Genomic DNA, 23,709 nt, shown 5'->3' with positions numbered 1-23,709 from the left:
ACCTTTCGGAGTCCAACATTACCACAGGCAGTGAGCAGCACTCCCCTCTCTGGTTTTTAGTGCCTAAGTACATCTCCACACGGCTGAGGAGGGAGAAGGGGCACGGGAGGTGCAGCACCTGCATTTCTGTATCTGTCAGTGTTTGTTTGTTTTTTTAAAGCTCTGATAATAAATCAGTCCAAGCCACCCACTTTGTCCTCTCACCTCACCCACTGGCATTTCCCTTGGCAGGAGGTGCACTGGTCCCCCAGCATGTCACACCCTATACCCCGGGAGTAGTACCAGGAGCGTCCCTGACCCTTCGTAGGAGCCTGTTAAGGACCTCTGAGGAAGGATGACCCAGGGCAGTCAGACAAGGCTGGAGACAAGAACTGGAGCTTACGGAGGGTCTTGGAGGAAGCTGGAGCCCATAGCTACCCCACCACATAGCTCTGTCCCCACAGCACAGTGGTGGATCTCCCCCTGGCACCTGCTCTGGTGCTGTAACAGAGGACACTGAGTGCTGTCCTGCTCCGCTCCCAGGGATGCTGGCTCCAGCTGAGCCATTGCTGGTGCCTGATGGCCAACACATTTGAGAGCCAAGCCTTGGTGGACACCAAGTGGCCATCACCCCTAGACTGGGTGGTAGGCAGAGGGGCCCAGACAAGTGACTGAAGGCTCATTCAAGGAGAAACAAGCTTGTTTCTAATTTGTACAAAACTGCTTTAATGACAAAACAGCTGAAGAATACTGTTTGGTGTGTTTCTAGTACCATCAAGAAGCCCTGTGTGATCCCCAGACCCAAGTCCCTTCCAGGGCTGGGATCACCCACTGCCTGGAAGGGCAAGAGGCTCTTCTCAGGCACCTTCTCCCAGTGCAAGATGTCCCAAGGGAGGGGTCTGTGCCCAAGACCACACAGAAACCCCCTTCAGGGCCCTCCACTAAGGACAATTTTCCTTCCAACCACACAAGCATGGGCTGGAAATACCTCTGTGAAGTGCTCCGGCATTGGGGCTCCTTGATTCAGGGGTGCTTCGAATGCTGCCCTTTCCCATCACTGGAGCACTGTTAGCACCCCACTGGGGGAGCCAGGCAGCAGCAGACGCTTCAGTAAACAATGCCTCCAGACTGGAGCCAGCCCAGCCAAGTCCCTGAGACACCAGATAACTTCTTGATGGGTGCTGAACCCAACGAGAGGGTTGGAGAAAGCAGGGTCCAAATCTCAGCAACCACTGGGCGATGGGGCGAAGAAATACACAGCCAGAAGGATGAAGTAGACCATCACCAGCACCGTGCCTAGGGCAAACGGAACAGGTTGTAGGAGGTTACTTCCTGGAGCGAAGGGGGAGGTTGCTTTTAGGACTCTCTAGTGTGATCTGGATTAGCCCACTGTAGAGGACTTTCACGGTCCTCTGCAAAATCTCAATTAAAAGGAGTTTAAACTCCCCCTTAAGGGTGAAAAGGGAGTGATCCCCCTTGGAGCTACTGCAGGGTGGCAGCTCCAGGCTTGACCCACACCTCCAAGATGGTCAGCCAAGGCCCCTGAATTGCTCAGGTCACCACTTGCCAAGAGCTGCAGCAAGCAGATGACCCCAGGGCTGTATCCAGGTGCCCACCACCCCATCAGGACAGGTAAGGTGGGTACATCAAGTCCCATAGCAACTACACGGGTGAGCAGTCACCTTGGAAGTAGTCACATTTGCCATCCATGAAGATGTAGTTCATGAGCACCACACTGAACATGCTGGCATAGACGTGGAGGTCACTGAAGACAAGCGTGAAGTTGGTTGGCTGCAAAGCAGAGGATTGGGGGTTTATGGCCAGCTGGGACAGCCCCACACTGACTGTGGTTGGGGACTTGCCTGTCACCCTTTAAATCCCCTCCTGCCACAAGTCCCTAGGGCTGGGGACAGCATCAGTCAAAGCAGGAGACCTCTGACCCCACTTTCCCCTGCAATGAGCAGAGGGGCAGAGACACTGGGGATGGTGGCTGTGCCCTTGTCACATCTCACGGAGCACTGTGTGTCCCCAACCCTGCTGCAGGAGGTCACCCAGGATCTGTCCTGGGGCTACTCACGTAGAAGATTGTGAAGAGCACAAGGACGGGGATCTGGAGCATGCAGACCTGGACAGCAATGCAGTTCCCAATCTCGATGCTGGGGAGGACAGAGGACTTAAGAGCTGCCAAGCACCAGGTCTCCAGAAGCCCTTGGCTTGCTCAGCTCAGGGTGAGGCAAAAAAAAAAAACCCACCTCAGGGAACCAAACCACACAGCCCAACCTATTTCTGGCCCCATTTCTGGGGTGACTTTTAAGTCCTCCTCAGGGCAACATTGGCAGGGATATGACCCATCAGTGGCATGAAGCTGGACAGCCCATCACTGGCACCAAGGCACAGCTATGGGACTGGAACAGGGCACGTGGACCATGCTGAAGGTAGACACCTCAAAACCCATCCTTTGAGCCAGCTCACCTCAAGCTCAGGTTGTTCTGCAGGGCAAACTGGATGCCATTGACAATCTCTGGCAGCTCAGGCACCATTGCCAGCACAGTGACACCAATGAAGTACTGTGGGGAAGAGGCAGTATCAGCAATGTGTATGGCCGGGTCCTGACCATATCCAAACCCTGGGCAACCAAGCTCCTCAGTGCATGGAGCATCTCAGCATCTTCCCCCCACACTGCTCTTGGGGCTCAAACAGCATCCAGGGCAGGTTCCCATCCCTGGAGGGCACATCCTGGTCCTCTGGGCCACCCAAACCTGGCCCACCACCATCCCCACACTCACCTGTGAGATGGTGGAGTTGGTGAGGATGGGGCTGATGTGCTCCGTGGCGAGGTCAGCACAGGCTGACATGCAGAGGGTGGAGAGCAGGAGGATGACCAGGGCCCGCCAGCGAGACCAGTGGACCACAGCACTGTGGTGGTGGCCAGGCACTGCAGGAAGAACAGAGACACAATGGGACACCCCAGCATGGTGAGAAGAGCCGGCCCCACAACTAGGGCATCCCACAATTCAGGGACACTCACTGTGACAGTCGCTGATGTGGATATCGTAGATGTGCGAGTGAGTTTTCAGGGTGAAGAAGAGGCCAATGAGGTAGGCAGCAGGGAGCAGGAGGGACACTGTGTACACCAGGGGTCTGTGGGACATGGGTGACACGTGCTTAGTGCCGCCAGGCTCCAGCATAGAGACCCTGGGGGGGGGGGGGCGCGCATCCCCTGGGCATGAAGGAGATGGGGTGCTGGATCAGAGTCCTTCACTGGGGGCAGAGAGGGGACCTGGGAGGGATGCAGGACCATGATCAAACCCAGAAGGTCCCACCCCAGTGGACACTCACTGGACATGGCTGTAGTAGAGAGTGCCATTGTTGTCCATCTGCAGAGAGAAAGAGCCTATCAGTGGGGATGCAAGGGGACAAGGGAAAGCCTTGTTGCCACCACCCAGCACAAGAGCAGGAGCCAGCTGAGCTCAGAGCAGCCCCAACCCCAAACCCCAGCAGCTGTGGGTCCCTCTCCCCACTCACCAGGTCAAAGTGACAGTTGTGGCAGAGGTAGTGGCCCAGTGGGTTCTGGGTGATGTTGTGGCACTCACCACAGATCAGCTTCCCATACACTTTGGAGAAGAGTGTTGGTGCAAAGACACCTGCAAGGATGGAGGGACATGGGGTGTGTGCCCACACTGGTGGGACCCCCCCCAGACCTGGGGACACCCCTGGCCCCAGCTCACCTCCCACAGAAAGGAAGAGCAGGGCTGAGCTGACACCTGCTGAGCGGCTGTTGAACCGTTGCTCCTGATGCCGAGTGCCCCCGATCACCATGCACAGACCCTTGGGGATGGAGAAAGCCCCCCCAGGAAATCCCCCATCAGCAGTTTGCTCGCAGCATCATCCCAGCTCTCTGCAGAGACTGGGTGCTCTCATGCCATGAGCATGTCACCCCATCTCACCGGGACAAAGAGGACACAGCCCACCAGTGTCCCCGTCAATGCTGACTTGACGATCTCAGCGTAGCAGCGGTTGCCTTCGCGCGAGCCCTTGATGAGGGCCGTGATGTAGAAGGTGAGCTCCGTGATGGAGCCAAACGTGGCATTCACCACTGCTCCCACTGCAAAATTGCTCTGGGCAGAGATGCTGAAAGAGAAGGAGGGTTCAGCAGGGCTGGCTTCTGTCCCCAGTTTGTCATCAGGTGTCCCCCCACCACTGCTCACCTGGCAATGGCCATCCCGATGTAGTAGGAGAGAGGCATGATGGAGAGCAGGGCTAATGTGAACTTGACTGAGGAGCTGATCAGGCGGTTGTGGCTGTCCACGTAGCCCAACACCAGTGTCACCAGCACCAGCGGCAGCAGGTCTGGGGTGGCCAGTCAAGGAGATGACCACAGTGGGACGGGGTTTGGGGTCAGCCCCCCTTACCCCCCCACTCCAGCCCACAAAAGGATACTGACAGCAAAGACATTGATGCCATCCACGGCATATTTGTAGTAGTAGGGGTTGACAGCATGGTAGCAGCAGAGGATCACCTCCCCCTCCAGTGGCACCTCCGTCTGCAGAAGGAGAATTGGGCGACACTGCCCCGAGCATCCCCCCCCCCCCCCCCTAAAACTCACCCCAAAGCAGGGTGTGGGACCCTCACCCCTGCACAGAGGCACCCACCATCTTCAGGCGTCGGACAAGCACTTGCTCCGGGGGCAGCAGCAGGACACGGGCAGCAGTGCGGGCACTCAGCTTGGCCACAGGGATGAGGACGATGAGGAGCCATGCGGTGATGCACACCAGCCCGTGGGCCACCACCAGCACTGGGTAGCCCAGGCACAGCCACACCACAGTGCCAGCAAGCTGCTGTGAACAGGCAGCTGTCTTTAGGGTTTGCCCCCCAAAACACCCACCCCAGGGGAGCAAAGGCACCCATGGGTGCCATCCCCACATGATGGGGATATAACTATGTCCAGCATGGGGCTCACCCAGTATCCAGCATCCACCCAGCACTGTGGGTGCCAGCGACGTGGCATGGGGCCACCGAGCAGGGCTGAGCTCTCCCCGGCACTGCTTGCCTCCACACCAGCCTTGCATGTACCCAGGGCCTGGCGGGATTTGGGGACCTGGGGAGATTGAGGATATCAGGGTGTGGCATGGGACACCCCCACCACCTCCCATGGGGTTCTGATTCAGGGGACACTTACCTCCGCTCTCTGGATCACTTTGCCAAAGGGCCAGAGGAAATACCCAGCCAGGTCCCAGCAGAGCCACCCTGCAGGGACACGAGTGTCAGCTCTGTTGGGGATACAAATAGCCCTTCCAGCTACAGGGCCACCCCACAGAAGTGACCTAGGCGATCCCAGCAGTGCCATTTTGGACTCAGTCAGGAGATCCACAGCTCACTCAGCCTTTCATGGGGGTGTCCCAGATTCGGGACTCACCATAAGGAGCCCCCACAACGGCGATGAACATCATGGCAGCCACAAGGACGTAGAGGAGCGAGAGCCACCAGCCAAAGAGCAACAGGTAGAGGACATTCCCACATGTCACTGTGGACCCTGCAGGAAGGGAGATACCAGATGGGACCATTGTCACCTGCAGCAGCCCAAATCCATGCTGCTGCTGCACAGGACTGCCCCAAGGCCACCCACCTCCAGAGCCCCGGATGATGTTGAGGTCAGAGTAGAGCTCTTTGACAATCTCTGATCGGTCCTCCCAGGGTCGTGCTGTCACATGACTCTTCCATTTTTTGAAGCCAAACTGCAGAGATTTTTTTTGGGGTGGAGAAGAGAAAAATACTAAACCATTACAGCTATCCAGGAGCATCCATGGGTGCCCCCACCCATGCCAGATACTCACCTTGTAGTTGTTTGAGAGCTTGTTGGCCTCCACAGCATTTTCAGCTGTCAGGGTGGTTTTCACCACACAGCTCTCACAGACCTCTTCTGAGTGCTGCTGGCAGCAGGATGAGGTGGACGTGGCTACAGGCGAGATGGAAGGTGACAGGGGGTGTGGGACAACCCCAGCACCCTGCATCCAGCCCATCCCACGGCCGACCTACCTGGGGGGATACGAGAATGGTGCAGGTGGCAGCCCACATCACCCAGATCACCCTGCACATTGTAGATGGTGTTGCAGTGCCGGTCACAGAGGGAGTCCCGGCGGGGGCCATCACTGTCGCCCTGGGGCTTGGTGGCCTTCGGAACATCTGCGGGCAGGGGTTTGGAATCACACCAGGGCCACATCCTGCCTGGGCTTAGCACCGCAGGACACACAGCCGAGCCCCCAAACCCCATAGGGGGCACACAGATCTCCCAGGGTAGTACCCCCAGGATGGTACCCAGGTGATGCTCAGAAGGGTTGGACCCCTCCGGTGCCCAGCGTGATGCTTGGAAGTGGGGACGGGGACCCAGCCCCCGGTGCCCAGAATATGGGTAGCACTTCCCTCTCGGCGTGATACTCGGGAGGGGGGAGAGAGAAGGACGGACGGAGTCTCCCCGTGCTGTCCCTACCCCGTAGCCCCCTCCCTGCGCTCACCGGGCGCATCGAGCGCGCAGCAGCAGCATCGGCGGCGGCGGCCGGGCTCACCCTCACTAGCCATGGCGGGGGCAGCAGTGGTCCCGGGGGCAGCAGTGCCGGCCCACTCGGGCCCGCCGGTATTTAACGGGCGGTGCCGGCGGGCATGCGCGGGGCGCGCCCCCGGGAGCCGCCCCCGTTCCCATCGGGAGGGGCCGGGGCCGACCCGCCTCCGCGGGGCTTGGATGCGCCTAGTAGCCGAGTGCGCAGGGACCGAGATGCGCGGTGCATCGGGGTGCGCGGGGCTGGAGAGTACGGGATAGCGGGATACACAGGGACAGGGGTGCGCGGTATGTCAGGGTGCGCGAATACCGGGGTGCGCGGTGTATCGGGGTGCGCGAGGATCTGGGGTGCGCGGTGTAGCAGGGTGCACAGAGACCGGAGTGAGCTGTGTATCGGGGTACACAGAGGAGAGGATGCACAGGGATGTAGGGTGCGCAGGGACGCGGGGTGCACGGGGCTGGGTCATGCGGGAACGGGGGGGCATGGTATATCGGGGTGCACGGGGATGCAGGGTGCACGGGGCTGGGTCATGCGGGAACGGGGGGGCATGGTATATCGGGGTGCACGGGGATGCAGGGTGCACGGGGCTGGGGCATGCAGGAACCGGGGTGTGCAGTGTGCCGGGACGCACACAGACCAGTGGGCATGGTTTATTGGGGTACACAAGAACAGGGGTGCATTGGGGCCAGGGTGTGTGGTGTGTCGGGGTGCACAGGGGCCAGGGTGCACGGTGTGTCAGGGTGTGGGGTGGCCAGGGTGCACAGGAACCTGGGCTGCACAGGGAGCCAGCGTTCATGGTGTACCACAGCACACAGGCCTCTGCGCTGGGAGTGGGGTGCGCGGGGACCCAGGCGCCCAGGGACTGGGGTGCAGAAGAATCTGGGGTGCACAGGGACTGTGGTGCAGGGCTTATCCAGGTACACAGGGTGCATGGTGCACGGTGCATTGGGGCACTCAGGAACCGGGGTGCACGATGTATTAGGGTGCATGGGGACTGTGGTGCACAGGGAGCAGGGTGCACAGTGTATGGGGCTGCACAGGGAGCAGGGTACATGGTGTGTCAGTGTGAACAGAGATTGGGGCGCACACGGAGCTGGGGTGCATAGGGACTGCAGCACACAGGGACTGGGGTGCACAGGAACCTTGGTTGCACAGGGCTCTGTGCTGGAAGTAGGGTGCATAGGGACGTGGGTGCACAGGGACTGGGGTGCAGAAGAATCTGGGGTGCACGGTTTATCTACATCAGAGTGCACAGGGAGCAGGGTGCACATGCAGCAGGATGCATGGTTTATTGGGGCGCACAGAGAGCAGGACGGGTGGGGATGAGGAAGCGTGGTTTATCGGGGTGCACAAACATCTTGGCCACGTAGGGAAGAGACTGTGCAGGAGGACCCCAGGGCAGCGGGCTGCTGGGGATCCCACGAGTGTGTGGGGCCCTGGGGGTGCAGCAGCCCTGGGCCCCCTGGGGGTGCCTGGCAGGACGGGCTCTTCTTGAAAAACACCCGTTTTTTGGTCAAAGAAGAGTTTCTGCACATGAAGAGCCTCCAGCACAGGACTGAGCTCAGGGTAAAGTCCAGCTAAACCTGGTTCTGGGGCGCCCCTCCTTGGTTCATTGAAGGATTTGGCGATGCTGAACCACAGGCACAACCCAAACAAGCGTTTGATAAAACAAACTCATTTAATACAGGAACAAAAGGAGCCATTTTGCAACCATCCCTTGGAAAAACCCAGTTGCCAGTAGCAGTTGGTTCACACTGAAAACCAGCAGCTTCCCCCACCACAGATAAAAAGCAAAAGCACCGGTCCGGAGAATGCTACAAATTCTTCTGGCAGCAAAAAATACAGTACAAAAATACATTGTCAGAAGAAAACACGTGGTGTTCACACCCCTGGTAACAAGCCAGCGTAATTCTCATGTCTTTTCAATGCAAGTTAGTTTTTTGGGGGGCAGTTTACAACCAGAGCAAGGGGAACGAGCCAACACCCTCATCTCCAGCTCGCAAAGATCTTCAGCATCTCCGGGCTTAGAAATTTTTACCTCCCTTTAAAAAAATAACTAAAACTAATTATATACACTTTAACATGCTCATTTGTCAGAATTTACAACAGATTCTCCCCTTCATCCTTATATAAAAAAATTTTTTTTAGCAAGTATCAGACGAGCCCTTTCTTTGAAGCAAATCCAAGTGCTTTCCCTCCAAAAAAAAGTAGAGCTCCAAAAGCGGGGACTTAAAAAGCCTGCATGTTTATACATCCCGATCTCCTGCTGAAGTGCTGAAGCCACGTGCCAGTCTGTGAAGCTCCCAAAAGAAGAGGTTACTAGCAAAAAGCTGCTGATGGGAGCAGTAAAATAAAATGAAAAAGCAAAAGGCAGGGTGATGCTGTAGTTGTACAGAGGGTACCTGGTACATCAGAGCTCGCAAGACTGCCGAAGTTGGATGGCATGCTTATTTTGTACAAAATATAAAATGAAAATAAAATTTAAAAATCTTATTTACTGAAACCAGCAGGTCAGACACGGTTTTCTCTTTTCTTTACACCTGCAGCAGTCACCCAATGCAGCCAGTGGGGTCAGAAAACCCACTTACACTAAAAGCCATGGATTAAAAAAAAACACACTTTTTTTTTTTAATTGTATGTAACACAATGAAGCAAAACAAGTCTTGATTTGGCTTTTCTCATGTTCATCTGGAGCTTCTGGGATCCTGAAGTTGAGCAGATCGCTGTATCTTTCTAAGCAACAGGTGACTCATGGCTTTGCACAACCTTGGGAGAGCTGTTCCAGAAAAAAACCCTCAAAGGTGGCTGTAGTTTAGTCCTGAGATCAGTTAAGCTCAGCTAAAGGGTGATGACACCAACAAATACATGAAACAGCAAAAGGCTTTTTAAAATGGGTGAGGAGCCGGAAGAACCTGCCTGGTGTCTGTATGCATAGTGTTTCGACAGTGACATGTTTTAAATACCTTCATAAAACCCGCGTGGGAATTACAAACACTTCCCCTCTGCCCACAAAGCAGAGCTTAAATTATCCCATTTCATAGTAAGTCTGTGTTTAAGTCAACAACGTCGCAATGCTGCTCAGTTTGTTTCGCCAGCAGAAACTGTTCCTCTGATGTTCGCCAGCATCCCACTGGAGATGTCACTCTCCAAAAATCCACAGAATATTGACTCCCGATAAGCCAAGATTTACCCGCCTGTAAAACCAAAAGTTATCATAATGAATGGCATGTAAATTCAAGTGCATGTTTAAAACATTAAACAAAGAAACATCTATGCCACGCTTCAGCACTTTAACATGCAGGTAGGCATCGTGCCGTGAATCAAGCACGGCTCTTTCAGAACGCAGGGGAATCTGGACATTGCTTTTATTGCTTGCATATGTTAAAATTTACCCAATTTCACAAAAAAGCTGCTCTTGTTTCAAAAGAGAAGATGATTTTATTACTGCTAATATCATCCCACTGTAGTGATTTCAGTTTGAAGGGCCTTCAGACAAGGTGCTTTAAAACAGGGTGCTCCGTTCACAGCTCATACATGGCATGATGATGACTAACACCAGATACTTACCCCAGCATCCCAGATTCTTTTGTCTTTATGATATACAGAAACATCAGCAAGGTATGGAACATGTTGTTTCTGCCCTGAATCCACAGGAAGAGAGAAACAAAACTTAGAAATCAAGGTACTGATGAGAAATCATAGCAGTATTTCATGTAGAATAAGTGGCTGTAGAAAAAGACATCATGAAATGGCATTACAGGGCGGGCTGTCAGGCTTTTTGCCTTAATATTTTACTTTCTTCAATTACGTAAATACCATGAAAATCCCAAAAATGTTTTTTTGCTAGAATATCATCTCCAAATACTTTAAATGCTGGAGCATTTTGGAAAGCAGATATGCAGCAACAACCAGGGATCAATACACAATGAAAATGTGCAGAATTTTCTTTTTTGGGACTGGAAGCTATTCCCCAGAATTCTTATGGACAAGCACTGGGGCTTACTGGCCTTACAGGGTGACAACACACATCAGGGAGTACATGACATGGTATTTTAAATAAATAGTCAGAAAATAAACAAGAGGAAACTTCTGTATCTTAAATAGATACTAAAGGTATTATTTAGTAGCAGGCTAAGACCAGCCTATGTGTAGTCGATAAATGTGGCTAGGACCTAAAAAAATAAAAAACCCCAACAAATCAGATCTGCCAACAATTTCCTGACAGCAGGATAACACTAGTAACCCCACTGTACCTTGGGCAGGTTGTAGACATGGCGCTGGTAGATCAGCTCGTAGTGGGGTGGATTGATGCTGCTTTGGTAGATGCAAAACACATTTTCATTTGAAGTGTCTGTGAATGAAAATTTTAAAAGACGACAGGGATTTCATGGGTGCCAACGTGATCCAAGAGGCAAAGAGCAGCTAAACACAAGTGCCAGTACCTGGTTTATCTGGTGTTTGAAGGAAGTGTTGGGAAGTGAAGGTTTTGCCATCGGGATACTTGGGGTGAGGTGGCAGCCTGGAGTCAAGGTAAGTGCAGAACACGTGCATAATGATCTGGGCAAAGAAAACCAAATCTCACTTTAGCGCCTTTAAAAATACAGCAGTTTGCTTGCCGTTGCCTCAGGCATTCCTTACAGTATTTGCTAGTCTGTGGTTCAACGCTGGCCTAACCCCTCTGCGTGCTGGAGCCCAAGGCAGCTTAATGCTTAAAGCGCCAACTTCAATGGCCCAGGCACACCCCTGGCATGAAGGCAAGTTTATTTTTTCCAGTACGTGAGTGTCGGTCACAATGCAATAAACTGATGCTGCATGTCAGGAGCTCAGTTCACACACAAGCAACTTTATCCTGGCATCTTGAAGAATTTGGCAAATCTTACTTAGCATATTTAGGCCATGAACTCCAAGCCATCTGTTTTAGCAATGGGTTCTGTACTAGCTGCGAGGATTTGGCTGAGAAGGGCAGATGAAATCAAATTACAGCTTTGCCGACACTACCCCTATCAAGCAAATTTCTCCTTTTGCCTCACAAAAGTCAAAACAAAAATCACTGGAAAAATCTGAGCTGGCCGAGAATCTTGTTAAGAATGCCAAAATTTTGAAATAAAGTCCTAGAACAAGTATCCAGAAAACAATGCCGCAGCCTGCTATTTGTTTTAACCCTTCCCAGAGAGTTCTCAACATTTTATGTGAGCAACAAATTATCTGTCATATATAACAGAGACAAACAAAGGAGTTGCTCTGGGCCACCAGTCTCAAGAAGTTTGGGAGATGTACCGTGGGAATCACAGCTTTGTATTACCTGCAGTGTGATTAGCAAAAATGCAAAACTGTGTTTGTTTTTTTTAAATAGTAATTGTCTTAAGTTAATGCCAAAACTTCATGGCAAGTGTTTATTTACACTTTTGAGCTGTTCACCCTGCTGTCTGTTAAGACACTAAGAGTTGCTCTGCAGCCAGTCACAACCAATTATTTAATCACCTTCAAAATCAGAAAATCAAATCCTATTTCAAGACTGATTTTGTACAACTCTAGCTTCCAGAAACTGAATCTCACTGTGTCTTTCTCAGCAAAATTGTGAAGCTCTGACATTCTGATCTCCTGGGTTTTATTCTCCCAAGTAACTGAAAATCTATTTACAGTGGGGAAAAAAACAATCACACTAACTCTACTTTTAGATACAGAGTTCAGGTGAAGACTCACACTGTAAAGCCTGTTTTCTACTCCCTGAATTGTTCTGTTAATTATTTTAATCAGCTCAGGTGAATTTTCAAGTCACTGTTTACACAGAGGTGCTGTTCCTCCTTGACCTTTCAGATTAATGGGCTAAACATCACTACAAGTCTTCTCTCAAGCAGGATGTGCAAGGTCTTCAGACCTCTCACAAAATATTACCAAATTAAACAGCAGTCCTGCCACTTGATCTGCTTTTTTTTTTCTTCCCCTCTCTGTCCATTATAGTACAGGAAAATGAAAACATGGCAAAAGGTTTTCTCTGCATTATAAACTGTTAGGTTACGGCAGATACTTTGCTTTTTTTAAAAATACAGCAGAACTGCCCCAACAAGATCCCCACCCGGCCAGCTGCTCCCTGGAGTTCTGACAGATGTTTCAGAGTACTCTAAGTAAAAGCCCGGCCTAAGACTAAGACATGCAATTGCATTTCTGCGATCTATACAATGTCCAATCCTATCTGCATTATTCCCCATGGAATCTCACCAACTACAACAGGATTATCCCTGTGAGTGATGCAAATAGGATTTTACGATGTTCCTCAAAAGACTTACTGCCTACTCCCTCCAAAACCTGTGCTGAAAGGCAACCCACTTGAAGCTGTCATATCAAGACATCTTCAAAAACTTACAGAGGAGTCAGTGGGCAAGTCGGTGTCCCACTTACGGCCTTTGAAATCTCCTCCTCTGTTCCATCGGAATGAACTCATGCATCCTCCCTGAGAAAGCTCTGAAAGCAACATGATTTATTCAGTTATCGTGCATGGAAGTATACGAAAGTGGTATCTTATGCTAGTTTCAGGGGCTGTCAGTATGGTGAGACCGCGTACAATGGTGACATCACATACCTTTGATCCTTTCAACCAAATATTCCTGGTTTGGTGTAAGATCCAAATACTGCACTATAGCATTCAGGGTTGGAATGAGAGGAGCTTTAACAAGCGCTGCCTGCTTCAGACTGCTGATGCTGGCTTCTGCAACACAAGAAGAGCCAGTGCAGGTCAGCTATGACCACCACAGAACACTGAACAACCTCCCTTGCTGAGCATCGCTGCTGAGGACTTTCCTTTTTGGTGCACCATTTAAAGTCCTAGAAACATATAACATGTGACACTATCCCAAACACCCATTTCAATTACAGTGAAGTAGCAGATACCTCCTTTATGTGACAGAATATAAAAGCTATAAGGAACCAACATCGACTTTGAAGAGCAGAGGGAGAGTAACAAAGCAGGGACAAGATCAGCATTGACCAGTTTTTCTGCAGGCATTGCAACAGATGGTAGCTCTTGAGGAGACACTACAAGACACAGCCTGCAAAAGGTGAATTTAATGTAAAAACAGCATGTAAAATCCATTTCTTCATTAAAGGGACATAAATTTGAAGCTACAAGAGAAGCAGTTCCTTCAGAATTGTATCATGACATGAAAAACAGAACTCCATCAGAATTAAAAAAAAAACACAGTTCTTTCAGAAAGTAGCCAATTTTAAGGATGTATTTGGAAAAGCATGTATTAGTGGAAAAGGTGAGACTTTATAGGGAGACAATGAGAATTTATATATAGCACATCTATCTTTGAAATGTTTTCTCATAGTTTAATATGTAATAATTGATGATAATTTGAGTTTGTAATTCCCCAGCAGTAAATTTAGGGGAAAGGAAAAAAGAAAATAAAGTAAACAAGAAAGGGAACAAGAAAAAAGAAAAAGGAAGCAAAGCAGAAAAGACAAAAAGAAAAAAAGAGAAAAAAAGAAAAAAAAGACAGTCATGAATTTTATAGAAGACAAGCATCTGTGTGCCAGCATCAATATTTCCAGAAGTCTTATGAAGAACTTTCCAGCTTAACAAAATGCTTGAGATGGAACAAAAACAACACTAATAGAGAGCAGAAATGGAACACTAACGTTTAACAGACCTCATTTATATAATACCCATCCAATGGCCTGACTACAGAGCAGCCCTCCACTAACCACCATCGGGAACTCGAAATCTCCCACCTCATCCTACCTCCAATCTGCAATTCTGGACAACCCATTCGTCTCAGCTGAGTGCTCACAGACTCGATCTCTTGGACAAGTGGCACTAGAATAGTTTCATTAATCCACTAGGAAAGAAAAGGGTGAAAATTCAAGAGGTTGGAAGCAAAAAAAATGCTAAAAACTCCCAACCCTTAGTTTACATCTTACTAATCATCACCATTACTATCACAAAGCAGCTTAACAACAGAAACACTGAAGCCAACCAAGGAGGAAAGTAATTAAATTAGAATATCAACTTAGGCAGAGTTTACATGACTCTTTAATACCATCTAAAAGGCCAGAAAAATCAATGTAAAGGAGTCAGGAAAACAAATCTCTAGGAAGTATCAGATGAAGCTTTTCTGAACCATGAGGGAAGGGGCATTCTGAAGCACAGCCCTCCCACCATAAAGATAATTTATACTTTGATGGATCCACTCCCTCTCACATTTGTTTCAGGAAATCAAGAAAGTGATAAACATTATGTGTGGGATTTGTACATGACAGAATTTGGGAGCTGAATCAAGCTGGCCCTAAGTACAGGAACAGACACTCTGGAATGTGGTATGGACCTCATAAAGATCTTTGCTTTTCATAGATCTTACTAAAGGATAAAAAAACCCCCAAACACCAAACCAGCACACTTGACAAATGCTATGACTAAAGAGGTAATTCAAAAACAGATTTATTAATTATTTTGCCATGGCGTGCAGTTAAGTCTCCTCTGCTGTAGCAATTCCTATTGATAAGATTAAGATTTTTCTTTCTGCCCTTTATTATGCTGCTCAGGGTTGTCAGAAAAAATATCAAGCTTTGGGTTGGAATTTTCCATGCTTTGAGCCCGAGAAAATGAATTTGAAATACTGCAGAAACATGGATTTAGCCATCTGAGTTACAACACGGAAAACTAAATCTTCTCATATCCCATATCCCATATGCTTTTGTCATTCAAAGCATAGATGAACTTGGTAACTGAAGTTTTCAGAATACAAAACGCTGAGGTCTGGTCGAAAACACATCTCAGTAGTCCTCTCTTAGAAGCATGCTGCTGTGTTTCTATCTTCTCTAAAAAAACAGGCAGTCCCTAGAGATGGGACTTACGTTTCTGAACTTAGCAGTCCAGGAATCCATGTGATCAAGGAGCTGTCGGTTCATTGTCACCCGTGCCCAAACCTATGGAAAAGTTTATCAACTACGTATGAGAACTTCAGAGAATACCAAGAGTTTTTAGGGTCTACGACAATTCCCAATATGAAGTACAGCATAATCCAAATCACATTTTTCCCCAAAACTCTTATCCATCTGCTGGCTTTATCATGTAACTTCTACAGCAGCTTCACATACAACACTCCTGCTCTCTATTCACGGTACAATCACCTTGCATAAGCCCACATTCAGTTTTAAGCTCTCTACTCTGTAGGACAAAACTGGTCTGAAAGGTAGGCTCGATCTAAGAGGTATTTGAACTGAAAGCTTCATTAGGCTAATGTAGGAAATAAATTTGATTAAATTAATTGAAGCCACATGAATTAAATTCCTTCACATCAGACTTTTTTCAGCCACAAGCATAAAGGCAGTACTTTATATCCTTCAGCTGTTCCACTGCATTAAATACAGATCAGTTTCAACTCAGTTTTTGTATCATAAATGTATTTTAACCAGTGCAAGCCTTGCTCTCCAGCAAGAAATTTAATTTTCCAACCACAACTCAAAATCTGAAATATCCATTTACAGTGGCAAGGAGTCTTGCAAGCTCTATAAAGATGGTTAAATGCTCAAGGATTTCTCTCCCCCACGTTTTTGATACAGCTCAAATCCAAACCTTTGCACAAAGCTGGGTATTTTTTCTCCCTCTTGACTACCTTGCTGCCCGAATTTACCTCTTCTGCAGCCTGTTTTGAGCTCAGGTCAGCTTCGTCTTTGTGCGCTGATGGAGCCTGGGACCTGCAAGCCAGCTGATACTGGAACTTTCTCAGCATCTGTGCACTGTCTGCCATGGAACGGCTGTAGTTCCAGAAAGTTGGGCTGTTGGAAGGAGAGCTGGAATCTGAACTCCCTGAAACGATTTTTTCAGTAACATACAATTATTGCCAATTCTGGAAGCAACAGCACAGGCACGATAGGTCAGTATATTAAGGCTTTGACAAGAGACTCAAACTACCATGAACACATACACCGAAGTCAGCCCGCATCAACACCAATCTCACCCTTAACTTGATTGTCCCAAACCAGGACAAAACCTGCCCGCAGGTAATTCGCCCCTTTGTCTGAAATGCCTTTTCCACAAGAGATCCCTCTCATCAAAGTGATAAAGCCTGTCATCTGACCACGGTCCACTACAGCCAACAAATGCTACAGAGATGACCTATCAGCACACATTCCCATATGCTGCAACAGCAGAAATAACCTATCCAACAGGATACTCGGGAGGAAAACTTCCTGAACCTCCTAAGCCATGGAGACATGTGGAAACAATGGCATTCTACCTCACATTTCAACTCCTCAGTAGAAGACTGAACTGTTCAGCAGCCACCCTTAGCAAGGTCACAGGTGATTAGCATTAATGGGTTAGGTCTATTTACAAGTACACTGGAGTCCTCCTGTACAACATCCTTGTCTCTAAACAGGAAAGATGTGTGTTTGACAAACGGACCACTAGGTGGATAAGGAACTGACTGGGTGGTCACACTCAAAGGTTGCGGTCAACAGCTCAATGTCAAAGTGGAGACCAGTGACAAGCGGCATTCCTCAGGGGTCCATACTTGGACCAGTGCTGTCCAACATCTTTGTTGGTGACATGGACAGTGGGATCAAGTGCACACTCAGCAAGTTTGCCGACAACGCCAAGCTGAGTGGTGCGGTCAACACGCAGGAGGGAAAGGATGCTGTCCAGAGAGGCCTTGAGAGATGTGCCCATGCAAACCTCATGAAGCTCAACAAGGCCAAGTGCAAGATCCTGCACCTGGGTCAGGGAAACCCCAAACACAAACACAGGCTGAGCAGAGAATGGATTGAGAGCAGCCCTGAGGAGAGGGACTTGGGTGTGCTGGTGGACAAAAAGCTCAACATAACTCAGCAATGTGCACTCACAGCCCAGCAACATATCCTGGGCCACACCAAAAGCAGCATAGCCAGCAGGTCCAAGGAGGTGGTTCTCCCCCTCTACTCTGCTCTTGTGAGACCCCACCTGCAGTGCTGCATCCAGCTCTGGGGCCCCCAATATATGAAGCACATGGACCTGTTGGAGTGAGTCCAGAGAAGAGCCACAAAGAGGCTGGAGCACCTCTCCTAGGACAACATGCTGGTAGAGCTGGGGTTCTTCAGCCTGGAGAAGAGAAGGCTCCAGGGAGACCTTAGAGCGGCCTTCCAGTACCTAAAGAGGGCTTTCAAGAAAGATGGGGACAGACTTTTTAGTAGGACCTGTAGTGACAGGACAAGGGGGAATGGCTTTAAGTTGAAACAGAGTAACTTTGGATTAGATATAAGGAAGAAACTCTTTACTGTGAGGGTGGCAAGACACTGGCACAGGCTGCCCAGAGAAGCTGTGGCTGCCCCATCCCTGGAAGTACTCAAGGGCAGGTTGGACGGGGCTTGGAGCAACCTGGTCTAGTGGAAGGTGTCTCTGTCCACAGCAGGGAGGCTGGAACTAAATGATCTTTAAGGTCCCTTCCAGCACACACCATTCTATGATTCTCTAATCCTTTGCAGCTTTTCTTATCTGCAAAAGCCACTCTTGCATAAAAACACCACCTCTCATTACCAAGCTTTTCCAATCAAATCAGTGTATTTACCTAGTTGAAGTCTCTGCTGTTTCTCTTCTTCATTTCGAAGAAAGGTGTCCAGTGTCTTGAGTTCTGTTATATAGTCTTCTTGGCCAATAGGTGAATTATACAGAATGGGCGAAGAGCGGTAACGAGACCTCAGCCCACCGCTTTCCATCGGTCCAAAACTCGTGTAGTATGGTGATCCAGTAGGAGAGGGGTTGAAGCTGGAAACCTTGGGCAAATAAAAAAAGCTGTGTCATTTTCCTTCTACTTTGTATTTACATTTTAGGGGTTTTTTTTGCTTTGTTCTGAAGCAAACCTGCCACTAAACCAAATAAAGTTACAGTAGGGAAAAAGGACAAAACTGAATACAACAAATTTATATCTATATTGCAAAAGGAGCAAACACACAAATACACAACTCTCTGCTGGCTGCTGCTCACCTTCAATGGCATATGGCACAAAACAAGCACCAAACTGTACCCTTGTACAGTTGTCTTGGTTGTTACCTTATTGTAGCTGCTGCTTGGTGAATGGGTTACAGCACTGCCGTAAGAAGTGCTGCTGCTTGACAGAGCCTGTAGCTGAGGGCTGTACCCTGTGATACAACTGGTAGTAAACTTTGGACTGGCACTAGGGGAGCGAGATGGGCTGTAACTCAGCACGCTTTGACCCTGGACTGGAGGAGAAGGTGTCGAAGACGGGACTTTCTTTGCTGCCAGGTCACATGGTGGAGTTGTTTGTATGGCTGCAATAAGGAAAAACAGAATTAGCACTGTGGATGCAGCTCACCTACCCCTTTTAAAATGTGCAACAAAATGCATACACAATGCTATCTTAAGGCAATTCTATAAAGAGGCTAGAAGGGACACAGGAAAAATCTGGCCCCTACAGAACTCAGCTGTCAAGCCACTGCTGCAAAAAAAACCCAGAGAAGACTAAGACACATGACCACAACTCAGCACAAATTCTACAGCTTCAGATTTCAGTTAAATGTTACCAGACACCCTGCATAACCTGGGGGGCTTCTCTAACCAATTTCATCAGCTACTCTATCTGCCTACTGTACACATCTTTAGCATACTGAATGTCTTTATTTGTGCAGCTATGCATACAAGATCCTTGAACTGTCGTGATTACTCCTGTCTATGTCCTGTTTTCTAGGGGAAGACTAGCAGAGTGAAAATACTACCATCCTAGCATTTTGCTTTTGGTGTATTTATCTTGTCAGGTTCTGCTGTATTTTAGAACTTTGCTTTCATTTTCATAAGCTTTCTGAATGACCACTCTCTAGGCTGTCATTTTCAGACTTCATGTGAAGGTCTCTCTGTCCCCCTAATTTGGTTCTCGATACCTAGTGTACTATTAGTAGGATATTAAAATTAAACATAAACATGCACTCTCTACCTTACTCCTAGCCCTACATATAGGTTACACATTCCTTGTCCAGCCTCACCAATGTTGGAGCCTCTCACTGTCCTTCAGCAGTCACTACCATCCTGTCCTTCTCCCCTGTGTGCTTGTTTCCCCTCCAGTTCTCCCACAAACACCCATCAAATTACTGCCTGATGCTGTGAATTTTAATATGTAGCAGGTAATTCAGTTTACCGCTTGTGTCAGAGGAGGCAATTCAGAACTCACATCACTAAAGAATCCTGTACTTGAGAAAAATACCATCTTGCAACAAAATAAAGAATTAAAAAAACCCAGATTGCTTGAGATATTTATTACACTCACCTGCATTCCGCAAACCCAGCAGGGCCTGCTGGCTAGGAGTCATGACCAAGCTCGTCGGTGCCATTGTGTATTTGAAGTACAACCAGAAATCAAACAAGGCATTCAGGCTGAACAGAGATGCAAACACAAGTTCTAGAAGAAACAAAGAAGTTTTTACCATAGCTTGAGCATCGGGAATAATAAAAGAACATTATTTGCAAAAACAGGCATATGGCCATTAAAAATAGGTTGTTATTAGGGCTATCAATAAGTACCAATCTAGGAAAGTATCTAGGTATTTCTTCACCTTCTTATGCAAGAACCATTAGAGATAAATTTTTATGGCTATATTGAGATTAATTTCTATTGCTAAATTTCAGTTTTAAAAAGATGGACGGTTATTTTCCAAAAGCAACATAAACTACTGCAATGAAGCTTCACAGTATTTCTGAAACATTTCCCATCAAATCATCTGTCACTCATGTCATGATTTTTCTCTCCCTCTTACTCCTTTTCATCCTTTTATTCGATACAGCTAGTTTGGAGTCTACTCATCTGAAACAAACTTTAACTACTGTGAAATGCCATCCACACCCACAGTACCACATAGCAGTAAAATCTGCACTGTTCTCCAAAGGTTTATCTTTGCATTAAACAGATTTAATGCACCGAACAACTTTGTCGTGCCCTTTCATGATACATCTAAGAAAGCTGCTAACACTCCTTACCTGTCTCTAAAAAGAATGAAATTGCAACAGTTTCAAGGGAGATAACTGAAAGCAAACCAAAATTTTGGTTTAAGTTTAAAATAGAAAAAAAGGCTCGCTTAAAAATTACCTCCCTGGCAGTAAAACTGACAAGTGGGAAAAAAAAAAAAAAAAAAGAATCCTGAAAATGAATTTAAGTATTGCAGCAACCCACCAATATACCAGAGTGGCCAGTATGTGATATTGTAGTATGAGCTGATGAGTTTCCCAGTCCTGAAAAGAAAAACAAGAAGATATAATTTTGCAACAGTTCGGTCCCAGGAAACATTAGGGATATACAAAGTAGGATGCTTTGCTTATTTGAATCAGATGTAACAATTAACGTACATTTCAGTATATATCATGCCCGCAACGGATATATTAAGGAGTGCCCAGGCCAAGACCACCTTTCGGGCTTCAATCTCCTTCCTCATCTTCATAGTCCTGTCAATGAGGGAAGTTGCTGGACTCTGTTCCAGTGTCATTATCTGTATCAAGAAACACAGAGAAAAGCCAAAATCTGTCAACTTCTATACAGTAAGATTTTCAGTCAGCATGAGATGGAAGAAAAAGCAGTTATCCAAAACAATCTATAAAAATAGGCTTCACCTTTAGCCACCAAGTAATTATTCTTTTAATATGCTAAACATAATTCTTTTTACCCATAAAAATAGGTAATATTTGACAAATCCTACTGTCAGCTCTGTTACTTCATTACTAATGAACAGCATCCATCTACTCCAGTGAGGTATAGATAAGAGGACAAAGACAAATTCCAACCTCATTTTTGAAAAATAACATCCTTCAGAAGCTACAGGCAAAGCTCCTGACTTCTCCAGGCAAAGGAAGTCCAAGAAAAGAATGGCTTGGCACAATTCTGCGGTATTTTTATTGAAAATCTCCACTCATTTCAGTAGATAACAGAGTACTTTCAGACTATACAGCCACCTCCTGTGGGCTCAGTACACCCGAAAGGTAACAAACTTGATGCCCAGTAACATCTTTTGTGAAAGAAATAACCCTGGTGACTTTTTCTGCTAATCCTGTCAGCAAAATATGCTACTGTTCCTTTGTGCCATCTGCTTAAAAACTTGTAACATAGTTCTTCACCATATGGGAACATAAATAATTTGCTTTTTTGGTACAAATACTTCAACTGGACATTACTACCTAAAAAAAAATTTAACAATACAAAACTCAAATCACATTACCTGCTTCTTACTGGTACAGTGATTCAATGGTGAAACAGTTAACACCAGGATTACTGGAAGAATTATACAATGATACATTAATTACCTAGTAATTTTTTTTGACAGATTTTTCATATAGTTTGAGCCTCAAGACTTCCCTTTCCACACTGACAAACGTAGCAGCCCTAAGCAGAGATCCTCTCCCCCATCCTCATGCTCCCACTCTCTCTCCCTGAACCATGTCCTCCTGCAGAAGCAGAAGTTGTACTGTTAGGGCGCTGAAATGAAAGTGGGATTTGGTCCCTTTCTACTCGACTAAGAAGGCTGGGTGTGGGATTTTCACCTCCAGACTGAAATATGTCCTTCCATACCCCCTGCCCTCTTCTACTAAGGCACAGGAATGAGGGAAGGTCTCACCTTGACAACATGTAAGTCCCGCTGGCCCCAGATTCCCCAGTTTCCCCCATGCAGGGCCCTCTGCCACACACAGCTACAGCTCTCCTTGCTCAACACCCCACAGCACCCTCCACCCAGATCTGTCACAAACGAAGAGCCCCCACACCAGGGCCCTCAGAGCTCTCCCTGCCCAGATCCCACTGTCACAGGCAGGCAGCTCCCACATCTCCCCCCAGCCAGAAGCCCCATGCCACCCCGGAGGTCCTCTACAGCTCGCCGCCGCCCCCCCGATCCCACTGTCAGAGAAGCAACCTCACTGCTCCCCCCATCCAGACCTCACCGTTACACACAGGCAGCCCCAATGCTCGCGCTGTCCACAGCCCCGTCATACACCACATATATCTGCCCCTTATCCTGAACCCTGTCACATGGAGGCGGCCCCAGAACTCCACCCGCCCACAGCCCGGTCACACACGGGTGGCCCTCCACCTCCACGACTCGCTGCCGGACACCGCCTGGCTCTAGGCAGGCAGCCTCCCCTCAGCGCCCCCACCCCGCGCAGGCCCGAGGCGCCCAGCCGTGCTGGGGGTCAATCACCGTACCTGCCGCAGGGCCGAGCGTCCGAGGAGACGAAGGGGACACACAATTCTCCTCAGGGAGGGCTGGCGCACCCCATTTTCCCAGACCGAAGGCAGAGGGGGCACGCAGCAGAACACTCCCCTCACACAGGCGACAAACACCCGCCGTTCCAGCGCGACCCCAACCGCCTGCGCCTGCGCGCGCCACAGTAGCGTCACCGGTTGCGACGCACGGCGGGAGGCGGGGCCTGTTGCATGGGGGCGGGCGCCGTGTTTTGGCGGGAAGGGGCGCGTGGCGCTGGGTGGTGGGGTGGCCATGTTGGCCGCGCCGTGGGAGGTGTGAAAATGGCAGGCAGGGAGTGACCGGCTAACTCGCTGTCCTCTGTGCTGTGCTGCAGATGATACCGCAGTTTTACCAGTGTGCTCAGTTGTAAATGTTGCAACTAATGTATCCATGACACGGCCAAGCAGTACAACACTGCATTGTGTTGCTTTGCTACCAGTGGAATGCTGCATTGTGTAGTTCAGCTACTAGTAGATAACTCAACTGTTAATCCAGCACTGCCATGCCCACTGATATAGTGAAAAAAACCCTAAAACTCTGCTGCAGACAGAAACTGCATTGATAACAGAAACATTAACACCGGAGAAAGAAGGAAGGGCGGAAGCTTAGCACTTAGCACTTTGAGAAGGGACAGTTAATACCGATGTAGATGAGCTCAACAAGAATGTAAATAAGGAGCCTTCTGATGAGGATGTGCTCTAAGGTAAAATAATTGTGGTAGTAATAGATCAGCGACTTCCTACTCACATGGCCCCCACCCCAAAGAAGGTGTATCCCCCGCCTGCCCGGGGATCATGCTGATCTAGATTAAAACCAGCCCAGTGGGCACGTATTAGTTCGATATGTTTAGAGTGGACTAATGAAAGGACTAATCGTTAGCTAGCAGATGTTTTAAGATAACAGAAACTAAATAACAAAGGCTGCTAATGTATGCAAAGATAAACAAGAACTTCAGGTAACTGCCCAAGAA

General features: G+C 48.5%; 2 protein-coding genes across 3 annotated transcripts; both read right to left on the bottom strand.

Moving 5' to 3' along the window:
* Window positions 1-719: 719 nt before the first annotated feature.
* Window positions 720-6,599, bottom strand: LOC121089071 (low affinity vacuolar monovalent cation/H(+) antiporter-like). Its single transcript, XM_040595849.1, has 20 exons — window positions 6,492-6,599; window positions 6,016-6,162; window positions 5,814-5,935; window positions 5,606-5,714; window positions 5,396-5,512; window positions 5,159-5,226; window positions 4,940-5,077; window positions 4,632-4,817; window positions 4,420-4,522; window positions 4,188-4,329; window positions 3,927-4,110; window positions 3,708-3,807; window positions 3,505-3,623; window positions 3,319-3,356; window positions 3,008-3,120; window positions 2,766-2,914; window positions 2,452-2,546; window positions 2,057-2,135; window positions 1,662-1,770; window positions 720-1,275 (listed from the first exon to the last, which is right to left on the bottom strand). The coding sequence occupies exons 1-20, from the start codon at window positions 6,553-6,555 to the stop codon at window positions 1,202-1,204; spliced, it is 2,256 nt and encodes a 751-aa protein (XP_040451783.1). The 5' UTR covers window positions 6,556-6,599; the 3' UTR covers window positions 720-1,201.
* Window positions 6,600-8,195: 1,596 nt separating this feature from the next.
* TMEM209 (transmembrane protein 209) lies at window positions 8,196-22,874 on the bottom strand. Of its 2 annotated transcripts, XM_040595848.1 has the most exons (16): window positions 22,700-22,874; window positions 21,723-21,775; window positions 20,860-20,999; window positions 20,687-20,745; window positions 19,787-19,918; window positions 18,559-18,797; window positions 18,077-18,281; window positions 16,166-16,341; window positions 15,387-15,458; window positions 14,275-14,371; window positions 13,114-13,239; window positions 12,898-12,995; window positions 10,976-11,090; window positions 10,787-10,884; window positions 10,101-10,174; window positions 8,196-9,727 (listed from the first exon to the last, which is right to left on the bottom strand). In XM_040595848.1, exons 3-16 carry the CDS (start codon window positions 20,994-20,996, stop codon window positions 9,673-9,675), a joined length of 1,683 nt encoding a protein of 560 aa, XP_040451782.1. In that variant the 5' UTR covers window positions 20,997-20,999; window positions 21,723-21,775; window positions 22,700-22,874; the 3' UTR covers window positions 8,196-9,672. The 2 variants fall into 2 exon arrangements, with proteins under 2 accessions (XP_040451782.1, XP_040451781.1); XM_040595847.1 differs by lacking the exon at window positions 21,723-21,775.
* Between the last annotated feature and the right edge of the window lie 835 nt (window positions 22,875-23,709).

The sequence above is a fragment of the Falco naumanni genome, chromosome 5, assembly GCF_017639655.2.
Source record: "Falco naumanni isolate bFalNau1 chromosome 5, bFalNau1.pat, whole genome shotgun sequence".
Taxonomy (NCBI): Eukaryota; Metazoa; Chordata; class Aves; order Falconiformes; family Falconidae; genus Falco; species Falco naumanni.
This window is presented reverse-complemented; position numbering and strand designations above follow the sequence as displayed.